The 26,310-nt window shown below is 34.1% G+C and overlaps 1 protein-coding gene and 2 long non-coding RNA genes across 3 annotated transcripts; 1 reads left to right on the top strand and 2 right to left on the bottom strand.

Annotated features, from left to right (window-relative positions):
- Positions 1-2,734: 2,734 nt before the first annotated feature.
- Positions 2,735-11,820, bottom strand: LOC109163188. The gene is made up of 3 exons (XR_002051215.1): positions 11,809-11,820; positions 11,024-11,029; positions 2,735-2,810 (listed from the first exon to the last, which is right to left on the bottom strand). It is a non-coding gene; the product is annotated as an uncharacterized LOC109163188 (long non-coding RNA).
- Positions 3,908-23,179, top strand: LOC109163187. The gene is made up of 3 exons (XR_002051214.1): positions 3,908-3,918; positions 13,672-13,675; positions 22,626-23,179. It is a non-coding gene; the product is annotated as an uncharacterized LOC109163187 (long non-coding RNA).
- Positions 17,554-24,571, bottom strand: LOC109163185 (probable tRNA N6-adenosine threonylcarbamoyltransferase, mitochondrial). The gene is made up of 16 exons (XM_019311945.1): positions 24,424-24,571; positions 23,983-24,145; positions 23,826-23,895; positions 21,982-22,341; positions 21,750-21,794; positions 21,463-21,537; positions 20,869-20,965; positions 20,437-20,527; positions 20,175-20,224; positions 19,854-20,044; positions 19,640-19,725; positions 19,347-19,422; positions 19,157-19,240; positions 18,904-19,018; positions 18,735-18,823; positions 17,554-18,024 (listed from the first exon to the last, which is right to left on the bottom strand). The coding sequence occupies exons 4-16, from the start codon at positions 22,267-22,269 to the stop codon at positions 17,878-17,880; spliced, it is 1,434 nt and encodes a 477-aa protein (XP_019167490.1). The 5' UTR covers positions 22,270-22,341; positions 23,826-23,895; positions 23,983-24,145; positions 24,424-24,571; the 3' UTR covers positions 17,554-17,877.
- Positions 24,572-26,310: the final 1,739 nt, after the last annotated feature.

Here is a 26,310-nt window from a genome sequence, read left to right as displayed (position 1 = left end):
CTTAGGTTTGAGCCATTATGCACTCCTATTGTGGGGTATTGACCAGTTTAGCACATTCGGGAACACGTAGAGGCACACACGGCGCATCGGGAGCAGAGATTTGGGTTTCATCCCAAATTGGCACGTACCTGAGCACATAGGTGCACACATGCTACTCTGTAATTACGAGCGTATGGTACATAAAATGCTCCGGAATTGTACATTAAAATTAGCCGGCACACAGCAGGGGGTGGCGGTTTCCGTCTGTGCACTTTAGTGCCTCAGGGTGTGCCGTTCCACTCATCTGCCGGCTTGCATAACAGAATTCAGCAGTCCAAATTCAATTTAATTCAACAATCGGATGACAAACACCGTAATGGGGTTTCAGTACGTGGACTTACTTTCGTTGTTGTTTGTTGTCGCCATTCTCTCCGGTGAGTTTCTTGGTCATTTCCCATAGTTGAACCTTTTGTGTCGGATGTACTGTCCGTAATTCGCAGGCGACGGTCGTGAGTAGCCCTGGAGTGGATGTGGAGATCGTTGAATTAGAGTCCCAATGAATCGTTGAATTAGAGTCCCAGTGAATTCCTTCTTGTTGGCCTAAATTCTAGGGATGTAATAATTTTATTATTTAAGTCAAAATTATTAGGGAGCTAAAATTACTCTTAAAACCTTTTGAATCTTTTATATTAATGATTAATTGACTTAGATCCAAAGGCTGGGATGGGTTCTTATGTTCTCACCTATTGAGTGGTTCCTACTTGAAGGTCACCCTATATATATATATATATATATATATATATATATATATATATATATATATATATATATATATAGTCGCACTCAGGTGCGAATGCTTCGCCCAGGCACGAAATAGGAATGAATTCTGTTCGTCCACGTGTCCAGATCTAATGGATGAGAAATACTGATTTTTTTTAAAAACGCGGTGGCATTTTCGTAAATAATTGAACATCGAAGTGCAAGTAAAATGTATTACAAGTGCATGTAAAATGTATTACAAGTGCATGTAAAATGTATTGTAGGTGCAAGTAAAAATTTACACTGAGCATCAATACTTAATTGCACCAATAGTTCTAAGTAGTTGCACCTATAGTTCTAAGTAGTTGCACACATAGTTATAAGTAGTTGCACCTAGGTGTATGAATGTTTGCGAGTGATTTTCAGGGGTATTACTACCCGCTGAACTCAGATCAATGAATGTTAACAAGGCAAAATTACATGCACTTATAGGTGACATTAGGTGCACCTATAGTTATAAGTAGTTGCACCTATAGTTATAAATAGTTGCACATATAGTTATAAGCACACCCAGGTGCATGAATGTTTGCGGAAAGTGAATGCTAACAAGGCAAAATTACATGCACTTATAGGTGAAAGTAGGTGCACCTATAGTTATAAGTAGTTGCACCTATATTTATAAATAGTTGCACATATAGTTATAAGCACACCCAGGTGCATGAATGTTTGCGGAAAGTGAATGCTAACAAGGCAAAATTACATGCACTTATAGGTGAAAGTAGGTGCACTTGTAAGTGATTTTACTTGCACTTCGATGTTCAATTATTTACGAAAATACCACCGCATTTTTTTTAAGTTATTAGATCTGGACACGTGTCGCGCGCTGATTCGTTCGCATTTCCCTCCTAAGCACTTATTCACACCTGAGTGCATCCCTCTATATATATATATATATATATATATATATATATATATATATATATATATATATATATATATATATGTATATATATAAAGGAAATATGCGAACTTTTAGAAGTCCAATGACTAATACACGAAGGAATAATAGAAGTCCACAAAGAGGGACCAGTTTGAGAACGAGCATCCCTTGCAACGGCACGAGCTAGCTGGTATATATATATATATATATATATATATATATATATATATATTTATTTATTTATTTAAAACTTCGGTTAACCGAAGTTTCGAACCGAATTCATCGTTAACCAAAATTTTTGAAAATCTTTAACCATTAACCAAACCGAAATAGTTCGGTTAAAAAATGGTTAAACGAACTTTGTCGGTTCGGTCGATTAACCGAAAATTTACCGAAGTTTTCACACACCTAGGGAGAAGCGTGCATGTCCGCGATCATTATGATCGGTTACGATCGAAAAGTCAGAAAAAACTACAATATCCGGACCGGCGAGGAGAAATGCCCTTGACCGCAAACTCCATCAAGTGCTCAAGCCAACATGTTCGAATCTACAGCCAAGTGAGGCATAATTTTGTAGAACTTGTAAATTTTTAAAAATTTGCTTTGTAAAGTGTAATAGGATCATGTATGTAGATTGTCATGTACGAAGCCTGGTTAGGTTGTTATTGCCACCACTGGCCTTATAAACCCGAGACTATATATTGGCATAAGACCTACGAAGTAGGTAACTTAGCCCGATTAGGTTGGTATTGCCACCACCAGCACTATAAGCCCAGGACCGTATCTCGACATAAGCGCTACGAAGTAAGCAATTAAGCCTGGTTAGGTCGGTATTGCCACCACCGGCACTATAAGCCCGGGATCATATCTCGGCATATATTAGCCCTATAAAGTAGGCAATTGAGCCCGCTAGGTTGGTCTTCTCACCCGTAAATCTAATCTCTTGATTGGAAAATTTGATCACCATATCATGTTAAAAATCTGATCGCTTGATCAGTAGCACTCAATCTCTTCATCGTGTCGAGATCAGATATCTTGATCGATAAATTGAGACGCCTTAAATCCCCAGTCCTACAAGGTAGGCAAATCGACCACCGTTACCATAAGTATGGTCAGGTTGACGTCCCGAACACTGGCACCATGAACCCGATTGGGTCACTTCCTGAGCATATTTTTAGGATTGTAGGGCAACCCCCTTGGCTTATGGAGCTCACTAGTGCATTTCCCGACCATAATGCACTTCTCGAGCGTAGTGCACTTGGTGACCATAACACACCGTGACACACTTCTCGAGCATAATAGCATTCCCGGTCTCATTATCATTAGACTTCTGGGTCTCCAAGTGTCCCTCCACTTGGGACTCTCGATTTATAAATTGAGCATAAAAAGGGAAAACACCATGTTCAAATGATTTTGGTTTTCAAAACCCATCATAATGATTAATGTGGTAATCAAAACTAACCAAACGCGATCTGCTAAGAACGATCTTAGAACCTAGTAATCTAGGTCAGGGCTTGACCAATTAAACTAACTGTGATCGTTTAGCTCAACTAAAGGGCGTGAGGAGAAACGTTCCCTCTTATGATCAATAAGATCAGTAGAGGTCACTGGATCGTGAATAAATCTAATCTCTTGATTGGTAGGACTTGATCACTAGATCTCACCAAAAACCTAATCTCTCGATTGGTGAGACCCGATCCCTAGATCAGTACAATTTGATCTCTTATTCGTGCTAAAATTCGATCCCTCGGTAGTCCAAAAGATTGCACTTGCAATTATACTTTTTTTTTCCTTAGCTAAGTTTTGTCCCACTGTGTTTTTCTTAGTTTAAGGTTTTTAACAAGACAACCAGTGTAAAGTGCGCCCCTATGCTCAACTCAGACTCGAGGAGCTCGTCACGGACTGTGCACTCAAATTTTTTAGCCTAAACCCTTCCTCGTTAGCTTGACATCATGGCACAGACTAAGGGGCTTCTTGATAGGATTATTCCTCTAGTATACCTCCATGTACGTTCGTGACGTTTGATCTATATTCGGGTGAAGGACGGGTGTCCCGTGAGAAATATTTTATTTCCGAATAGGACTGATTTTTAGATTTGTGTGACCCTGTTATGGTAAATAAATGAGGCCCTACCAAAATCACAATCTTTAAAACCAATACCGTAATTTTATAATAATAATAATAATAATAATAATAATAATAATAATAATAATAATAATAATAATAATAATAATAATGTCGTAAAATGTTACTGTGCGCAAAGAAAAAGTAAAGGATTAAAAACGGAGATGTCCAAAGCTAGAGCAACACGCAAGTTTCGAACCTTTAACCTCCAAGTTAAAATATAATAAACACATTCTTACCATTTTTTCATTAAACCTTTTAAGTTTAATTGAAAACTTTTAGTTTTTATTTCTAAACTAGCTAGGTAAAAATTAAATATTGGGCCTCTAAAATTTGGGATCCTGTATTGTAGCCCAGCTTGTACAGTCCAAAATCCGACCCTGTTTCCAAAGGATCGAACTACCCCCTATAAGAGGCAATTTATATCGTGCACCAGGGCGCACATTACATTGTGCGCCCTGGTGCAAAACGACGTCGTTTTGCATTTTTTTTTTTTAAAAAATCGCTTTTCCGTGTTTGTCGTTAACTTGTTTAAAAAATTTCATGTTTTGAAAATGTACATAATTGTATACTAAAATTTACATAATTGTATATGACAATGTACATAATTGTATAACAGAATACACATAAACTTCTAACTGTTAAAAAAATCGCGTGTTCGAATGTACATAATTGTATAAAAAATGTACATAATTGTATACCAGAATGTACATAATTATATAACATAATACACATACACTCTGTCACGTCGACTCCCCACACAACTTAACAAAACGATGTCGTTTTGGGAGGCGCGGGGCGCACAGTGCTATGTGCACCGTGGTGCAGGGTATAACGATTGGGTAAATTATATCGTGCACCAGGGTGCACAATACATTGTGCGCTCTGGCTCAAAATGACGTCGTTTTGTATATGTTTTTTTTTTTTTTTTTTGAAAATTTCGCTTTTCGTGTCTACCGTTAACTTCTTAAAAAAAATTTCATGTTTCGGATGTACATAATTGTATAACAGAATACACATAGTCTTTTTTGAAAGGATAATACACATAATCTAACATAATACATAATACACATAAACTCTTAAAAAAAATCTCCTGTTTCAAATGTACATGATTGTATAATAAAATGTACAAAATGGACATAATTATATAATAGAATACACATAAACTCCGTCGCGTCAACTCCCCACACAACTTAACAAAACGACGTCATTTTGAACAGGGCAGGACGCACAATAGATTGTGTGCTCTGGTGCACGATAGTATTCTCATAGTACTCAATACAACTAAACATATATATCATGTAAATTGATATTGATAGACTTCTTAATTCTTATAATTCTTAAAATTTAAATATTATCAATTCCAAATGACATCCTGGTTCACCATTCTAAATGGGTGGTTATAAGTTCGAACTTTGGCGATTAGACTTAGATTTATTAGACTAAAATTATTTGAGAAAATATAAAACAGGTACTACCTTGTAAAAAATTATGAATATTTAAAAAAAAAACTTTTTTTTTGAAATACTAAAACTATATAGTACGGAGTAACAACTAACAAAATTTAAAATGTATAAATCAATACTACAAAACCGCCACCCCCGCCGGCACCGGACATAATCAAATCATATTTTTCCGACGACATCAACCCACAACTAACACATATCGGGCTGGCGGACTCCGGAGCAAAGCGCAAGGCGTGATCTCGAGTGTTGCCGGCTACTCATTATTATCCCCTGACCGCCGGAAACCGGTCTCATCTCCGGTGACCAACTGTCCATTATGAACTTCATCTCCGTCGTATAATATTCTTGCTTGATCCTCTTCACTTGGCTATGAACCAAAAGACGATGGTGACACTCATCATGGCGGCCTTGCTCCTTCTCCGACATGTTAACACTATTGTTTTTCTCCTCCATATATATCATTCTGAGTTATATTCTGAGTATGTAATTTATAGATAGATTTTTGTTATAAGGGAGGGAAGACTGAAGAGAAAGGGAAACCTGGTGGCGTTTGATGCTAAGTTTTTAGGAAGGCTGTGTAAAGGGAAGTTTGACTATAAGTACATCTATTCTTCCAAATTTAGTTTTGGCATTACGTGAAAATTCCTAATTACCAATAACTATATACTAAATTAAAGCCAACTAAACCAAAATAAAATAAAAAATCACCAAAATTAGAATGACCAGATAATATATGAGTTTTATTTGATTTAAGTAATTTTTTAAAATATGGTATATGGAATGATGTCAACCAATTCACGATAACTCATAAATAAGAAAAATTTTATTAAAGCAAGACCAATGGTAAATACATTTTGGTGAGTTTTTGTTAAGCTTGTTGCCTAGTTGGAGGAAATAAATAATTTTTTTTTTAAAAGTTAAAATTAAATAAAAGACAGGGTGGTCACCAACTGGCGACCATTTTAATATCCTAATAGATGCGTGAATGGCACACACTCGTTGGGTGTGTTGAGCATATAGTCATTACTGTGCAATCCAACTATCAGCTTTTAGTTGAGATGGAGCACATGCTTTAATTTGGAATCAGAGCTAGACCAAAGGTCATGAGTTAGCGCCACCATAAGCGAATATGGGCGTGTTGAGCATATAGTCATTACTGTACAATCCAACTATCAGCTTAGACTTTTAATTGAGATGGAGCACATGCTTTAATTGGGTGCACACATTCTGCAAACCTGGTGATCTTCTTATTTCTCCTTTATCTCCTAATTACAAAATCATGCAAACCAATACCATTGCAAAAAAAAAAAAAAAAGAAGAAGAAGAAAGGGCTCTCCCTCCTCTCTCATTCCTCTTCCAAGTCACTAAATTTATCTCAGAAATTAAGAAAATCCTCATCAATAGGAATGCTCTTGGAACATCAAATAGTGAAAGATTTTAGTGATTTTTTAGTTCAAATCCTTTATGTTAATACAAAGGCTTAGTGGTGGAAATAGAGTTAAAATTTATGATTTGTGATAATTTCGGATAATTTTTTTAATTTAGTAAATTAATATTAAATTATTTCATTTGACACCTTTTTTAGTCGATTTTGTAATCTGATCGATCTAAATAAAGTCCAATTTATTTCTTGTACGAAGCAAGTATTTGTACTTTATTATTATTTATTTATTTGAGTTGGTGGATTGTATATGATATATATGGATCGATCTATAATATAATATATGAAGTAATTTTTATGCCAAAGTAACATGTTAACAAGATTAGGTTGGGGTTGTATATATAAAGTAATTAACATGGCAATTGGCAAGTCACCTAGTTAGTGAGTTATATGGGACAAGTCATCTGCGATTTTCCCAGCCACATGAAAACGTGGGCGCATCAAGGATGAATTAATTCTCATTAGTTTCAGAAGTTATGATAATTAACTCTAGTTTAATTTAAGAGTAAATTTTAATTTCGGTCCTTACTAAGCTTCTGTTAATTGCAATTTCTGATTTTTAAAAATATTAATTTAGTATTTTAATTATGTAATTTTTATTAATTTTGGTCACGCCGATCAAATTACCGGCTAAATATGACTGAAAAATTTTAATTCAATAATTAATTTTAAATAGAAGGAGCAAAATCGTCATTTTATGTTATGTCCGAATTTGGCAAGTGATGCTTGACCCATTTAACAACCCTTCCACTGGTTGAGTAATTTACTGAGCCCTAGGACCTGCCTAGTGAGTAATTTATTTGTTGATACCATTTGCGAAAAATTTATGGTAAAAATTCAATCTTTATCTGAATTAGCCGTTGTTGGAATTTTTAGCTAAAAATGGCATTTTAAGTGATTATTTTGTGGTACAAATATATGTGGGTCTACTTCTGATTTGGGTCGGGTTAAAGTAGATTCGGGTTCTTCATAGTGAGACGAAGAATTTGATATAATGTACGCTCAAAATGGATAATAGGTGAATGAGAAATTGATTCTCAAAGTGAACTTATTGAGAGAAGTCAACAACTTGAACCTATTGTTTAGTGGCTAATTAAGATTAGCACTAATCTTGATGCTAATTACTTAGCATTCACGAAAGAATGTTTGTAATTAAGTTTTGGAAAAAGGTTAAGTTGCAATTAAGCTTTTGAAAGCTTGATTAGTGAATTGGGAAATGAACTTTCGTGCTATGCTTTGTGCATGGACGAAAGTTGTGCATGAATTGAGCTTAAGCTTTGGATTCCAAAGTAGCTCATTTCGTGCTGTGGATTCGGTGTGCACGAATCAAATGCTATATGCATTGATTCGTGTTGCACCGTTCGGTGCTTGCGGATCACTCGGGTGTGGTTTCCGGTCTCAATTCGTTAAACCTTCGGGTTTGTACGGACTTCTTGGTCACTCAGATATTTTGAAACGGGTCGTTATGGTCGGTACAAATTAATCGCGTATTAAGTTCGTGACCGTTGATATTATTTCGATAATAATTACAACCGTTTCAAACGTTATTATCCAATTATTAAATCTTGGATTTATGTTGGTTAATAATGGCCATGAATATGCTTTAATTCCCTTCTCCTACAAATATCTTGGTGGTTGGCAGAATGTTTACATGTGAGTTTTGAATCAACCAAAATTGTTTTGTTTCCTCTCCACTCTCATCCAGTTTACAAAAGAAAAGAAATTCTGCCAAACATCTTCCATAAAACATCGGAGTGCTCAACTTGTGTTCTAGTTCGCCGGGCTTTGGGTTGGAGTGCTCGAACGCAAAAGTCGTAGTCCGTTTTATCCTGGGAGACTGACGCCACAACGATCCTAGCACCCTCGGGAGGCGGCGAATCGGTTTTAAGATTGTTGGAATTTGGTTAATATATATATTGTATATATATGAAATTTTGATTTCGTACCAAAATTGGTTGGAATTAATTTTTTATAAATTAAATTCCTTTTTCGGGACAAATATTATATATATATATATATATATATATATATATATATATATATATTGTGTATCGATTTATTCACCAATTTCCAACAGCCGTGTGTTTCTATAATTATTCCAAAAAAGGCTGAACCCCAACCCTAAGGGTCCCCCACACCCCGACTCGACAGAGCATTTGGGAGGATGTGTGTTTCTATAATATAATGAGAGTATGTTGTCACTTCAATTCCAAATCAGATTGGTAAAAAATTAAATAGCAAATACCAATTTTGGTCTCACCAGTATTAACAAAGCGACAATTTTGGTCCACATGCATATTTAATTCCTATCAATTTTTATCCACGACTATTGTTTTATTACCAATTTTCATCCACGACTATTGTTTTATTACCATTTTCATCCACGACTATTGTTTTAGTGCCAAAATTCATCATATTAGACACTCCTTTCGTTTAAGACATGCCGAAATATGTACTTATAAACAAGTTTACACATCAGAATTTTATCAATGCATGAAAACTTCTAAAGAAATTTGTAAGTTAATTTTTACTATATCATTATAACAATAGCTATTGTAACCATATATTTTGAATTATTTATTATCGTCCTCTATTGACAACAATTGTAGCAATTGTCATTGACAAACTCTCAAAACAATTTGTGTTAACATCCTACTAGCTCCAATTGAACAAGTTCACACATCAGAATTTTATCAATGCATGAAAACTTCTAAAGAAATTTGTAAGTTAATTTTTACTATATCATTATAACAATATATATTGTAACCATATATTTTGAATTATTTATTATCGTCCTCTATTGACAACAATTGTAGCAATTATCGTTGACAAACTCTCAAAACAATTTGTCTCAACAAGGAATGGAAATTTAAAAAAAAATCATTGATTTCATTATTGTTGATAAAAAGTATGTACGACACTTTATTACTCTTATTAAATTAAAATATAAATAAATTAGTAGCTACAACAAAAAACAATACATATGCATTTAATTAATTTAGAATTAGATGTCTATAATGCTTTATTTAAAAAAAAATTATTCATTATAAACAAAAAATTTAAAAGAAATACAATTTCATTAGTTATACTCCGTATTATTTTTATTTTCTACAATTCAAAGATTCCATACCTTCAATTTTATTAATTTATTATATTCACTACATTGTCTATTATCTTTCTTTTTACATTATCTTGTAATTAAATATCAAAGTTATAATACAAAACAAGTAATATATATTTATTTACCAAGTAGTTTATACAAATATAATCAATATTAATATTCTGTTCAATACTTTCACATGATAACCTACGACACACATCTCACAACACATGGAACATGTAGGGGAAAAACTACCACTACTAAATATCAATAGGTGTTTGTAAGATAAAGAGTTCATATTACAACTAAAATCTCAGTCATATACACAGCAAGGCAAATCTAAAGCTTCCTACACCCTAATCTCATTGCATGATGAATCCCTCTATGCTGCCACCAGTAACCTAATTGCACATGACACACTACCAATAAAAAAAAAAAAAAAAAAAAAAAAAAAAAAAAAAAAAAGAGGACATGTACTGAAGATGAAAACAATGACAATGCTACCCAAAAGAGAATTAAGAAGAATTAGAGAAATTTAAACCAAAAGTAGTATTTATTTAGACTATCACTTTAAGACTAAGTATTTAGACTAGCGTTATTACAAAGTTGCAAACATTTATTTTAGCGACAATTATAATTAATCTCTCATATATTATCTTGAATTTATATACTTTAAATTATCGATTTACATAAACAAATTCAACATTTATTTACCTATACATAAACATTTCCTATATAATATTGCATTGATATACTTTAAAATACTTATTTAAAAAAAGGCACAAGTGTCAAATAGGCTCATCTACTACTGCGAAGTGCTCAATTTTCACCACGAACTAAATTAAGTGTCAAATAGGTCCATCTACGAGTTAAACTTGTTCAATTGACTTTTTTTATAGGTTAATAACATGTTACCTATTTAATTATTAAAATAAATAAAATAAAATAAAATATTTAAAAAAAAAAAAAAAAAAAAAAGAATACAGCCACCGGCTGTCCGGCGAGGACAGCCGGTGGCTGTATTCTTTTTTTTTTAATAATTTTTAAATTATTTTTAAATTATTGAATTGGTAACCTGTAAAAAAGTCAATTACCTGAAAAAAAAAAAGTTAATTGAACAAATTTAGTATAAGGTAAGTGTGGTTAATTAGCCTTTAATTTAGTTCATGGTGGGAATTGAGCACTTGATAATAGTACATGGACCTATTTGATACTTCTCCCTTAAAAAAATCATTGGACATTATCTCATTCGCGCAAAGCGCGTAAAAAACCTAGTATGTATATATATATATATATATATATATATATATATTAGTACATGTTTAGGTATAAGTAGAAAATATAGATAAAAGTAATAAAAAAAAAAAAGATGAGTTAATCAAGTTGGTAAGGCATGCTTGCAACTTATGAAAAGTTATGAGTTTGGATCTGCCCTTAACATTATTTGGTGTGTCAGTGTGGTGTTTGCTAGCTTTACCTACATTTATTATGTATTTTATTTTTCACCCATATCCAACAAGTATTATTTTTTTAATATATTAATATTTTTAACCCATATCAACAATTATCATTTTTTTTTTATATTAGTAATGAGATGTGTGATTTTTAATGTGTTATATTTAAATCATTTTGTCAAAGTAATTATGTTTCATATTTTGTTATGATTATTTTTATAAAGTTTTGATGTATTTTATTATTCATCTATATTCAACAATATTTATGGTTATGCTTCATAAGTGTTTTATTTATTTATTTTTTAAAACTATCTCTTTTGATTTAATATTTATATTTATATTAATAATGAGATGTGTGAGTTATAACGTGTTTTATATTCGAATCATTTTATAAAGTAATTATGTTTCAATATTTTGTTATTGATGAGGACATGGGACCCCGGGGACACATTATTTATATCCTGCATCAGGGCACGCATTGCATTGTGCGCCCTGATGCAAAACGACGTCGTTTCATTTTTTTTTTTTTTTTGAAATTTCGCTACCTTGTGTTGGCGGTTAATTTTCTTTTTTAAAAAATCTCAAGTTAAAAAAATGTATATAATTTTATACTAGAATACACATAATTGTATAACAAAATATACCTACTTTTTTTTTTAAAGATAATACTTATAATCTAACATAATACATAATATACATAAACTTTTAACATAATAAACATCAACTCTTAACATAATACACATAAATTTCCTGTTCCGGATGTACATAATTGTATAAAAAAGATGTACATGATTGTATAAAAAATGTACATAATTGTATAAACAAATACACATAATTTATAAGGAAACAATTGCGTTATATAAGGAAAGTCTTGACCAAGTGTGGATGATGATGGAAGGATGTTGGCCCAAGTTTTATTGGGCTAGAAAGGCATGGTGGCCCAAAAAGGCACAAAAGAGGACATAGAAAGAGTTCACCGGGGCAAAACCGCTGGGGGATGTTGGCCCAAGTTTTGTTGGGCTAGAAAGGCATGGTGGCCCAAAAAGGCACAAAAGAGGACAAAGAATGAGTTCACCGGGCCAAATTATTTTGTGGACCCGAATCTAAAATACACAATTTACATATTAAATGATCACAATTCAGTATGTAAATGGACAAGGGTCCCGGGCTGACAGTCTAGCAGCAACACACCAGGCTTGGTATAAAAGAATACATGGTGTTGTCAATTGGGATTGAATCCAATGCCTCTAGCATAACACATGTAACTCAACCCACCAAGCCACTCCATCTCTTATATATTAAGGCGTTACTTCTTATATTTGTTCCGACTTTCACGGGCTGGCAGATTACAAACCTGCCACGACCGGCCGCCGGTCACCTTCAGCCATGACGCCCCTAGCGGGCCTAGGGCGCCTCGTAGTGTGGCGACACACCCATCGCCCTCGGAAGGGGCACACATTATTGAAGGTGTACATGTGCGTGACTAGGGTGGTGAAGACGTGCTGATGCAGACGTGGGGATGACATGGACAAGTAGGTTGTGGTCATGAAGGGTGAAGCATCTCCGTCCACTTGACAAGACATGGGGAGCTCTTGAACACTATAAAAGGGGGTGCACTGCCTCCTTTAAGACATCACGGTTTGATCAATACAAGAGCCCTTGTCCATTGTTTCAACCCACCCACTAAGAGTCGATTCACATTAGCTTCAGTTGTCCATTGTTTCAACCCACCCACTAAGGGTCGATTCCCATTAGCTACACTGTTTTTCTTAGTATGTCCTAGCTCGTCCTTTGAGTTATAGTATTTATTATTTATTTATTATTTGAGCCACCGTTATGGGTCAATATCTCGGCTTTGTATGTATTATTTTGGGTCTAGCGCCCCGAGCAGTAATATTATAATTTTTCTACCCCCGTTCTATACTTTTATGGTGGACCCGGTCCCAACAAAATCATCAGTTATGATAATTTTTTATAAACTTTTGATGTATTTTATTTTTCGTCCATATCCAACAATATTTATGGTTATGTTTCCTAAGTGTTTTATTTATTTTGTTTAAACTATCTCTTTGGTTTAATATTTGTCCCTACTGAAAAAATTTCTGGGTCCGTCCCGATTGAAAATATAGTCTTCATTATGTTTAGTTAGTGAGTTGATTGTATTAATTTTGTTTGTAGGATTGAATTAGGGTGTGGATTTTTTGTTTGGAAAGAGGATGAGATAGACTCTATTTCCACATTGGAAGAGGTTAAGAAATTGCTTCTTGAAGTGAAAGAGGGAATACGAAGCACCCGAGTGCTTGTTGAGACTGAATGAAATGTTAGACATGGAAGTTGCCAAGAAAAAAGAAATTGGAATAATTTTCAAGGTTTTTGTAATTGTACTTACTGTGGTCGACATTAATAAGTTTGGTATAGAATATGCTGCGATGTATTATGTACTACGCATTATTTAGCTTGAATGGATGAAAACATTTCCTTTGTGGTTGATATTGAAGCAGTAGGTAAACATTTAAAATGAAAATTTTAAAAAGAAATAAGGGTCAAATAGGTATTCGAACTGCACTTAATAATGCAATTAGACCACAGAACTTAAAAAAAAACATTACAATTAGGTTTTTGAACTAACTAATTCTATTCAATTAGTTCAATTTGTATGTTTTTCAAGCGGTTAGCAGGTCACCTCTAATTTAAAATTTTTTAAAAAATTATTATTTAAAAAAAAAAAAAGATATTGTCTCCGCCGGAGACGAACTTTTTTTCTTTTAAAATTTTTTTTTAAATAATTATTTTAATAATAATTTTAAAAAAAAATTAAAAAGAGGTGACCTACTAACAACTTGAAAAACCTACAAATAAGACTAATTGCATAAAATTGATTAGTTCAGAAATCTAATTGTATATTTTTTAAGTTCAGTGACCTAATTACATTATTGTGCGTAATTTGATGACTTATTTGACCCTTATTCCTTTTAAAAAATATTGAAACCGGAAGTAAACACTTGAAATGAAATTCACATTAAATTTCATAATCAACATGTACTAGGTATGTGCACAAAGTACAAATACAAATGAACTTCTACATCAACACGTACTGTTTAATTGCATGAAGCACAAATACACAAGACATTCTATATCAACATGTACTGGTTAATAGCACAAAGAACAAATACATCAACATGTATTGGTTAATTGCACAAATACAAAAAAAAAAAAAAAAAAAAAAAAAAAAAGAACTTCTACATCAACATTAATTGTACTGCAAAGATTGTGTTTCCAAAAGAAAGTACTACCATAACAACCCATGTTGTCAATCTTCGTTTATCCGTGGTTGTTGATTTGCTTGAATGTTAGCTTGCTCTTGTTGTTTAACGGGCTACCAAAAAAAGAAAAAAAAAAAACATATACATTAAATGAGTTGCTCAAAATATTTAACAATAATATTGTGTCCAACATTATTGTTGAAGAGACAACTCCACCGGAAGTACGCTTTGGTCTAATATGCCCTTCTTGCCTACAAATAGAACACAACATAACTTGGCCCCTCCTACTTAGTTGAGTCTTGTTGCTACTAGTTGATGGACCTTCATTTTCCTCACGATTTCCTTTATTCCTTGGCCAACTAACCTAGCATTATCTTGGGGATCGAAACCAATATTTCCTTGGGAAGTAGTTTTAGGCCAAAATAGTTCTCCATTCATAGGCTGAAGGGCATGTGCATAAGTTCTTTGATATGCTTCTTTTGAGTAGCATGGATCAAGATAATCTTCAATGTTCCTCCCCTTATCAAAGATGACACATATAGCATGAGCACAAGGTATACCACTCAAATTCCATGCTCTACAAGAACATGTCCTATCGTATCCATCATCTCTATTAAAATCAACCTAACAACAAAAATTATTATTACTCCAATTTAAAATAACAACATTTCATTTCATATTATTGAATAAACATTAGAAATAATTAACCTCCCATCCAATGCTTTCCTTTTTATTTTCAGTCACTTTCTTCATTATAAATGGTCCATATCTGCCTTTCCTAATGTCAACAGATTTCATCTTTCTTACAATCCTTCTTAGGGATGGCAACGGGACGGGGCGGGGGCGGGGAGTATACTCCCCGTCCCCATCCCCGGCGGGGAATTAAAAATAGTCCCCATCCCCGCGGGGAATTTGAATCCCCGTTCCGATCAACTCCTAGTCAAAATCTAAAATTAGTGTAATTTTTAATTTTAAAAAATAAAAACTTAAGTCTTAATTTTAAAAAATGAATAAATAAATAAATAAATAAATAAATAAATAAATATATATATATATATATATATATATATAATATTATTTATTCGGGGACGGGACGGGGCGGGGCGGGGCGGGGAGGGGTATCCCCGTCCCCGCCGGGGAATTTCAAAAATTCCCCATCCCCGTCCCTGATCCCCGATCCCCGAAATTTTTCCCCGTCCCCATCCCCGACCCCTACGGGGCCGGGGATCCCCAACGGGGATGGGCATATTGCCATCCCTAATCCTTCTCATAGCACATACTTGAATGTCTTCAAGCATGGGAATAACTGGCTTACATCTTGTTTTCACCAAAGTTCCATTGAATGCCTCACAAAGGTTGTTATCTACAATGTCACATTTCACTATGGTTCTAAAATATGCCTTGCACCAAAACTTAGGAGGATATCATTCTAGATCAGCTTTAGCCTCTTTGCCTCTCTTTTCTAAAGCTTTAAGTTGTTCCTGAAATTGTCCTTCTATTGTTGACTTAGCGCACGTCCATAAGTGGTTCTTTAAAGCCTTTCCTTTGTGACGCTTACTCCAATTTGCATGCATATGTCCAGTGGCGGAGCCAGAAAATGACGTGAGTGGGGCGTATTTGAAATGATTTTAGAATTGTCTGAATAGAAAAGACATTATATTCATAAATACTTTAATTTTAATTTCCTTTTAATTAGATCAACTTAAATTTTTCTAAATTAATTTGAATACGATGAAGTATAATATAAATTTGTTGACTACATTAACTAAATGATTTACAAAAAAAAAAAAAAAAAAAAGACTTAAAAAAAATTTAATTTATTGAAGGGTTTAAATAAAGAAAAGAAGTTAAAATATACACAAAACAGTATACAAAATATTTAATTTATTAAAGGGTAAGAACTAAGAAGGGTTTAAATAAATAAAAGAAGCTAAAATTTACACAAAATATTGTTGTTGATAGGGTTTGAACCCTTGCCATTTAATGTTAAATTCAAAGACTCAACCAACTGAACAACCAAACTACTTAGTGACTTGTACATGTATATATATATTAAAGGAAAGAGGTGAGGGGGGCAGTTGACCCCACTGCCCCCATTGTGGCTCCGTCACTGCATATGTCTTGCACAATTCTGGTGCTCTGAATCAAGAAACAACTATTAAATAACAGTAGTTAAACCCTGCAATAAAAAGCAATAATATTTTTCAATTTAATAGTGTTGGCAGCAGGAAATGAAAGACCATGGTAGCAGAAAATAAAAGCCATGCAAAATTAAATAGATTTCATATCAATAAATGTAAATAAGCAATCGAGTTCATAGTTGCAACAGTATATAACTTCTATAACTGCAACACTATATAGTTTATAGTTCAAAATTAAACATAGGTGATTATAACTATCATCTGCAGCAGTATATTTATCACCATATATTCTGTTAAGCAAAGAATTAAGAAAAGTCTAGAAAATTAAATATAGTTCAACACAAACTATATAAGTGCAGACTGAGAGAGTATGGAAAATTAAATACACTTTAGCAGAAACCATTTCAGTGCAGACTAAGAGAAGTCTGGAAAATTGAATACAGTTTAACACAAACTCTATCAGTGCAGACTTCCTACCACAGTGTTAATACACATCAGTAAAATGAAATTATGAAAACTTAAATACACTTCCTACCATATATAGTTTTAATACAAATTAAAGCAACCAAATGAAAGTATGAAAAAACAGTTCATATATAGCAGTAAATAAATGTTATGCAGTGTACATAAATACCTTCTGTTGGTCACTGATAATGGTCGAGGGGTACATGTTGGTGATTCCAAAATCTTTTTTAAGCAACTCAAGAAACCATCCCTAGGAATATGTGTTCTCATTCTCCACCACAGCCCATGCAACAAGGTACATCTAATTATTTGCATCTCTTCCCATGGCAGTTACTAATAATAATAATAATAATAATAATAATAATAATAATTATTATTATTATTATTATTATTATTATTATTATTATTGTACAATTAAATGTGATACAAGTAATACAACCCAATCTCTGGTAACCAGGTATAAATGTATTATAATGCACCTTCGAATAATGGTTACAAATTTTCTCGTAAATCAAAGTATAAAGTTACGGAGTACTATAAATGTTCTATATAGACAATATAAAATCTAAATGGTATATGCTTATCACAGAGTGACAGAGATAAATTTTGGTTTCTTGGAAGATTTTGCTTGCTGTGTAATAACATGATACTCTCCAGTTTGAGCACATGAAAGCATTCAACTCTTGAAGTGATTGTGGTTATTTTCTTGAATGAGAAGAACAGAAGCTTCAGAAAATGGCATAACTTAGACTGCAGATTGTGATTGTTGCTTCCTAGATGCCTGAATCAGAGATGTAAGGGATGGATGAACCCGGGCTGTCTTCAATGAGCGAGCTTCGCTTTTTCCCTCGGCATACTCCTCGCCTAACGGCCACCTCGGGCGCAGATCAACCTGTTCCAAGGAGACACGGTTAAGGATTACAAGTAACGAAAATGATCTGCAGCGCGGGTATCTTCTTCTATTCTACATTTTCATGTTTCACGCAATCTGTGAGTAGATAGTGAAAGTCTCTGAATCTTAATAGGATGATATTGCAGCTTGTAAACTGCCTAAATTTTGGTTCTGTTTGGTAAATGGCTGTTAGCTGATAGCGGATAGTTGTTAGCTGATTGAGTTAATTAGAGAGTATAACTAGTTGATAACATTAGCTGATTGTAGAAAGGTGTTTGGTAAATTAGCTGTTAGCTGATAGCTGTTTGGTATAATTTCTTTTCTCAAAAAGCTAATTGAAAAAGTTGATTTGAGTAACTTTTTGAATTTTAGCTTTTTGGAGTACAAAAAGCTAATTAACCAAACACTTATATTGATTTTTAAACCAAGTCAAACAACTAATAGTGATCAGATAAGCTAAAATTGGCCTATAGGCTGACTATTTTACCAAACAGGGCCGTTATGTTCAACATAAGCTCTCAAATTTTGAAAACCACATCTTAAAACATTATGAACAGAAAAGATTAATAAACTGTTCCTCGGTTAATTCTTATCAGTCAATATTGGACCAAATAACGCAAAATGCAGAAAGCCAATTGGAATGGAATAATAATATAGTGCCAAGAAAAAATAAGTTATAGGACTCGAGAATGGAAGCAAGGAAGACAAACCAGAGCATCTTCAGGTTCATCTGCAGGAGGTGGAGGATCAAATCTTCCCACGAGGAAATGCTCAATGCCAGTCCAAGCAACCATCACACCTAACATAAAACGGCAGAGTTGAGTTTTTGTGTAGAATTTCCGGAATGTTGACATGCCAAACAATTGTTAAGTTACTCACCGTTGTCGGTGCAAAGGCTGGGAGGGGGGCACACGAGTTGCAGGCCGTTCTTCTTAACAACCTCGTTAAGCCTAGCCCTGACATACTGGTTTGATGCAACGCCCCCAGATACAACCTGAAGAAGGTAATGTTCGAATTAATATAACAGAAACATAAATATGTTATAGCAATGAGAACAAACAGGAAAGCAGACCGCTCATCTAAATATGATATGAAGTAGACATGGGATAGAAGTGGCGCAGAAAACACCCACCAAATGATTTACAGACGGTTCAATCTTCAAGGCCCATTCAATTGCCCGCTTGCACTTATCCTCTAAATGTAGTACTGCCACTCGCTGCATGAACGATGGGAAATCAGGAACTCGAGAGATGCAGGATATTAAGCAGAGATTGTAGTTTAATACTTTTGCAAGGAAGTCACTCATTTACGGAGCTTAATACCTGGAATGATGCAGCAATATCAGCCTGAGCTTTCCTATCCTCACTAGAAGCTGAAGAGATGGATATCCCAGCATTGCTGCAGTCAAAATACATAAAAATCAACAAAGAAAGAGGGACTAGGCAGGATGCATGATTTATGTCCTTTATGATAAACCGAAGATTATTTTTTATTAGTCAAATTAAACAGAGCAAACTGTCTAACGGTATGAAAGCACAGAGTTTCCAAGACTAGTAAAAAAAATTCAATGAATGTAAATACAGTAAGATTGGCTTTTCCCATATGAACAGCATACATGTTTTTGGCTTCAATTGCCAGCCTCACTTGTGTCTTCAGACCTGCATATGAGAAGTTGCAGTCTTTGTGTTGTTTCATTGGAACCTAAAAACAAAAAATTTTCAAATTAAGCATCAAGATAAACTACCTGAGTGCTATTTAAAATGCCACATAACCAGAAAATGACAAAAGGGTATAATTATGTGACGTAAATTCCCCCAACAGTAACTTACATTAAATTTTACAGACTCTGCATCACCCTCTAGAGCTAGTTTCTCTATAGCTGGGCCCCCACTTTTCCTCAAATCAAGACCAAGCCATTTTGCGGTTTTGTCGTATGCCTCACCGATTGCATCGTCAATTGTGGTCCCAAGTTGAATATAGTCACCAAGACCGCGTGCAAGAATCAGAAGGTTGTGCCCTCCTAAGAAACACATATGGTCAAAATTGTTTCTTAGTAGCAATCAAAAGACAAAATCCCCCTATCATACTCCAGCATTAGTTTTCATCAGCATAAAGAATAATTAACAGTACTATACACTCAAAAGTGTTACCTGAGACAAGCAAAGCGATGAAAGGAAACTGCAGCTTTCTATCCACTAACCTAGATGAAAGCAAAACATTAATTTTAAGGCAGGCAACTAAAGATTCTTATATACATACATGCATGTATATGTGAGTGTGTGAGAGCTTGAGAGTATTTGATGGAAACCAGAGCAGTAATCACAGCAATCTCCTTTGAAGGAAGCAAATTTGTCCACATATAGAATAGGCATTATAAATTTTACTCATTCCTACATGGAACCTAATCTTTACCTGGCTACCAAAGTATGAGCTTCCATGTGATGAACACCAACAATAGGTAAACTGTGAGCACCAGCAATTCGCCGAGCCTTATGTACACCAACTACATACGAAAGAATGAATAGTAAGCAAACACTGTTGTCAAGGACCACATTCCAAGCTAACTAGAAAATTCAAAATATGCTGAGTTTGATGCATTTGTATATTCATATATACATTTCACCCGTTGCCCAATTATCAAACTTTGGCAAGGTAGATGATGCAAACAACAAAATGGAAACCTAAGTTTATATTTTATTTAATGATTATAAAAATAACTGTGAATGGAATTTCTTCCTTTCATTTGATTGGCTTCTTTTCAAAGTGGGAGGAGAGTAGGAAAACAAATTTTCCCCTAGAAAGCCACAAAAGTGAGAAGAAAGTAATGAATGGAAAACTAATCACCACGCAGACACAAGCTTAAGCCGGGACCAATTGTAACAGCAACAGCAGTAAGATCCTTCTCAGTTAGTTTAGCTTTATCAAGGGCATCTTGAACTACCTGAAATTCAAAACAAGTGTCTGTGTCAGGAAAAAGTATTTGTAGGTAGTATTATAATAATGTAGAAGAAATGACGAACACGCATCCTGAAATACAGAACTTGGTACATAGGAAAGTCATCCACAAGACCACAAGTGGGTCTTCTCCATCTTCCCCCCAGTTGGATGACAAGGACATCACAGGGTAAGAAGATTGTGTAGGAATATTAAAGCTAAAATGGAATATTAGGGACTGTTTTCATCAAGAGTATAGACTAGGTACTACTAAGATCACCTGCCCGAAGAAAAATATTGAACCGATGACAGATTAGTTTCTGGAAAACACTTCAGTTATCAGACTGGATGAAAGTTCTACCCTCTCTAGTTTGGGACTTGGAACAATTCCAAACTTAATTCAAACTCTTCCATGTTCATAGTGATTACAGTAAAGCATTCCCTAGAACTCTCCTCTAAAACATTGATAGTGATTAAGTAAAAACAGGTAGCAATATAGCATACCTGATCAATAGCCTGTGCATGTGCTTCTTCTGCCATTTTAGGAGCAACTCCTCCATATTTAGCAAGCAGTTCTGCCTTGATCCAAGGTTGAATTTTTAGTAAGAAAAGATTAATCTGTATAACTGTATTGTAGGATATAACTTGGAAAACTGAAAGCCAAATAACTAACCAAAGAATATTGAAAACGGTAGCACGTCAAATACTAATCAGGCCACGCTAACAAGAAAGGTGTCATAGGACTATAGGAGTGCAATACAGTGCAAACAAACGCACACTAGATATAATACCTGAGAAGAGATAACTTGGCTTAATATTTCACCATTGCTGTTCACCTGAATTCAAGAATCCATAACAAAAGAACCGAACTTTACAACTAATTCCACCCAGATAATCCATGAACAACAGAAATTTGCAACTAATTTCACCAAAATAATCCACAAAGGAATCTGAGAAGTAATTATATACACACACAGACATATTTATACATAGACACACGCATAAATGGACATGTGAGCTTACAACAGCAGCAGCAGTATCATCACAGCTAGTTTCAATGCCCAGAACAACCAAACTTTTGTATGGGATTAATTGGTTTTGAGTCTGCGCCATTGCCGGATTGAAATTTGAAGAAGAAAGTTGAGCTGAGAGAGATTTGAATGAAGAGCGGAGAATAGAGCGTGCGGGACGTAATGGTCCCTGCTGTGCTCCCAGTTTGTTGAAACCTCTGATTGTGAGGTAAAGTGAAGGTCTGTAAAATGGGTTTACACAGAAAATTGCGGAAGATAAGTTGGGAAATATCGTCGCCATTCCCCGACACTGCTAACTGCTTGCTCGCAGTAACATAGGACACTTCAAAGTCACAGAACACAAATGAATCTTCTGCATGCAATAACAGAAGCACATTAACAAGGAAATGCAGAGTAGCAGCAACATTGACAGCCAGTGGAAACCATTGTTAATATTCTAACACTTGAAAGTTAAGAGCTAAACAAACCAAAAAAAAAATAAAGCTTTTAGCTTTTGACTTTGTGCTGACTGCATACATAATCAACTATATGGAAGAAGCTGAGAAAGAAAACAGGGAGAACTGATAGGCATTTAATATGCAACTCATAGTCATAACACTTAAAATTGACTTTTTCTTTAGTTGGGCACGTACTAAGCTTGAAGAATTGTAGGCTCAAAACAGTTTAAAACAACTACACCTTGGAATGTGAGAACATAATCCCGACCTTATTTTTATACGTTGTTTGCATTGAGATTAAATGTAAATATTTGTTGAATTGACAAGAATTATTTGGTTTGTATTACCTTTTTACAGTAACTGAATACAAATGATAAAATTATGTAGTCAATCAACATTCGTATTTCCTACATTCAATGTAAATACTGTAAAATACAAAAACATTTTGAATTTTTCCCCATGCAAGAGGTATAGTATAGATGGACACCACATATTTTCTCATAAAATATAGTATAAAACTATAAATTTTAGCAAAAAAAATGTAAAAATATCCAACAACAATTTAAATTTATGTGTACTAAAAAATGAAAAAATCTAAAATAAATAAATGTATCGCATATAAAATTTTGGGTTGAAAATTACCCTTAAAACACAATTTAAAAACTGAACATAACAGATTAGATATGTTATATTAGGACTATAACTATATTAGGACTTACAGCATTCAAGCTAGAAGATTCAGGGTGTGAAGCACTGTACTCTTTGATAAACTCGCATCTAACGTTATTTCAATAGTTAGTATGATGGAACCATTATCTAGAGCATGAAAACATAATGGAATATGAAAAACATCTTAAATTCAATTGATGAACGCGTTACCTAAGATGCATCCAAGAACAAGTCGGACAAGTATACTCTACTTTTTAAAAAAATTCTTTGTCTTTCCCATTACAGAATCATATCATTCACTTGGCACCTTAAGAGTTGATCAAATTATAAAAAGCTTATGTCCATTTACACCCATAAAAAGGATAAAATAATAGTTTTTTTTAAAAAATAGCATGGCACGTAGCACTTTATACTTCTTTAATACATTTCATGTTGTTTGTTGCTCAAATTAAAGATAAAGCTGTAAATAAGGTATTTACTACATTCTTTACTCCAAAAATAATAATAATAAAACACTTATCTTTGTGTATCATAAATTTTATCTCAAATGCTCTTTGCATTAGGTCATGAACTGTTATTAAACTAACACAACATATATACACTTGGAGCAAATAATAACTGGAAATCTCATGAAGAGAATTTCCAAAATCAATAACATAACTTGAAATTTAGAACAATGACAATATGAATAAAACACAAGATTTATGAAAACAGAAGAAGAAAAACTTACTGAGAGGAAGAACAGGTTTTGACCAAAGAGAACATTTCCATATCTGACAGTTGATCTATAATCAAAAAATCTGTAAAATGAAAAAAAATTTACCAATAAATACGAAAGTACAAATAAATTATTACAAAAGCAGCTCGGGGATTGCTAAGGACATTACCGTTGTTACTGTCAACTTCTCCGCTTCCAGCAACGGCCAAAAACAAATTGAGGGCCTTCTTCTTGCTCCTTATCTTCTTCACTCTCCTGGAATCCCAGTCACCCGCGGCGGGCACCCACACTTATGGGATGAGCAAACGGCCATGCTATAACCGACAGAATAACTGACCCAATACAAATATGCAATAATCTAAAATTCCAAATGCTACATGTAATTCTGTATAAAATTAAACAATTTGAGCACCACACTGGAGACTTACAGAGTTAAAAACAAATTGTCTGTAATTCGGTATAAAATTAAACAAATTAAAAAATTTTCTCTATTAAACTTACAGACTAACTCACTAACAAATTAAATTAACTTACAGACTAACTCACTGACTTACAGTATAAAATTTAAAAAAAAAAAAAAAAAAAAAAAAAAAAAAAAAAAAAACCTTACTGGGGCGACTGGCTGAGGCAGTGAGGCCTGACTGGCTGTCGTTCTTGAGCCTCAGGGAGGTCGTCGGCCGGAGAGCGTGAGGGAGACAGGGAGAGACGGAGCGGAGACTGAGCGAGGGCGTCGAGCCGTGGTCCGTGGAATCGAGAAGCAGAAGCGAGGAATCGTGTCTGTGCGACTGTGGTCCGTGGAGATTGGAGAAGCCGTCAAGTACTCGAGCCGAGAAGGAGAGGCCGAGAGTGACTGAGTGAGGGTGAGAGTCTGGTACTCTGGTCTGAGGTCTCTAGGCTCTGGCAGACTGCGCGTTGAGCGTTCTTATTTTGTTAAAGTTAGGGGTTGATTGGTTCAAGACTTCAAGATAACTAATAAACAAGATTATGGGCTTGTTTGGTTATCCGCGGTTAGCGGTTAGCGGTAGCGGATTGTGTTAGCAGTTATCCGATAGCGGATTATATTAACAGGTTTGACCAGTAGATTGTATCAGTGATTTAATTAAAAATATTTAATAAAATTAACTGTTTAGATTAGCGATTAACACGTAGAATGACCTATAAGAGTATACATTATAATTATAATTATAATAATTAATAATAATAATAATAATTTTTTTAAAAAAAGAAAAAGGCTGCTCCCCTCTTGTATTCCCACTTTTCCCACTGTCCCACGTCGGTGAGAAAAGTGGGAATGGAGCCTTGAGACTCCTATTTAAGGAGCCTCAAGGCTCCACTAATTCGTTGCCCATCCCAGATGGGCAATATTGAGGAGGTGTTTTGGCGCCTCATATAAGTTTAAGGGTTTGTTTGGAAAGTAGAAAAATAACTTCTGGAAAATGAGTCATTTTTCAGAAGTTATTTTCCTTTCTTGTGTTTGGTTGTACAATGGAAAATTGTTTTTTGGTGTTTGGTTCATTTTAAAATGATGGAAAATTGTCTTTTGATGTTTGGTTCATTTTTCAGAAAATGAATAGAATGGTATATTTAAACATTTTAATTATTATATACGAAAAAATATATTTTTGTTGTTGTTTGTGGGATATAACAATTTTGATAATTTTGATTACATGTTATAAACAATATAAATGCATACATAATTAAGTCTTGAAAAATTAACAGCAAAAATAAAAAAGTGCATCTGGTTTCCGGCTCGGGAAACCAGTGAAGAAGCCATAAATTTGGAGGAGTGGTTATGGATTGTTGGAGGAGGAAGTGTTGGTAATTCTCTGTTGAATGTTGAAGGAGGAGGTGAAGCAGCTCTGCGCGTTTGTTTTGTGTTTAGATTGGAAGATGGAAAATGACTTCCCCAAAAAAAATGGAAAGTCATTTTCCGGATATTAGCACACATTTTCCATTGACTAGCTAGCATTTTCCTTTGACCATTTCATTTTCAGCCTACCCAAACACCAAAAACTTGGAAAATGATTTCCAGAAATCATTTTTCGGGTTTCCAAACAGACTCTAAGTTTTTTTTTTTTTGAAAAAAAAAATATATAAACAGGGGTGTTTTGGGAAAAATTAAAATTTCTCCAAAACGCCAACTGCAAATGCTGCAAAGTGCAGCGGTTTGGAGCAAACCGTTGCCAACCGAACGATTTTTTTGGCAGTTTGACATGGTCAAATTGTCAAAAATGACGGATCCGTCAATAACCAAACATGGCCTATATTTGTTTAGAAATAAGGGCTCATTATTAACAAGATTTTTTTAAAAACTTTTTCTTAAAAATTAACTGGAACATTCTTAAAAATTAAACCTTCAAGTTGATAGCTAGAAGATTAATCTTTGGTCTCAATGCTTAAGGGACGAGACCACCACTAACCATGTTAGTTATAACGACATTATTATGAGTACATTCATTATTATCTTATCTTACTTATTATCATATTCTATCTTTTT

Source organism: Ipomoea nil, unplaced genomic scaffold (assembly GCF_001879475.1).
Source record: "Ipomoea nil cultivar Tokyo-kokei standard unplaced genomic scaffold, Asagao_1.1 scaffold2975, whole genome shotgun sequence".
Taxonomy (NCBI): domain Eukaryota; kingdom Viridiplantae; phylum Streptophyta; class Magnoliopsida; order Solanales; family Convolvulaceae; genus Ipomoea; species Ipomoea nil.
The sequence above is the reverse complement of the archived record's forward strand: the minus strand, read 5'-3'. Positions and strand labels throughout refer to the sequence as shown.

Bases quoted from the DNA above. Each gene is read 5' to 3' on its own strand.
- LOC109163185 (XM_019311945.1), bottom strand. From the start codon at position 22,269: ATGGCGACGATATTTCCCAACTTATCTTCCGCAATTTTCTGTGTAAAC. The intron at 19,726-19,853 runs GTAAGTTACTGT...TTTTGTTTTTAG, and splicing joins CAGAGTCTGTAAAATTTAAT to GTTCCAATGAAACAACACAA. The intron at 19,019-19,156 runs GTGGGTGTTTTC...TACCTTCTTCAG, and splicing joins AACCGTCTGTAAATCATTTG to GTTGTATCTGGGGGCGTTGC.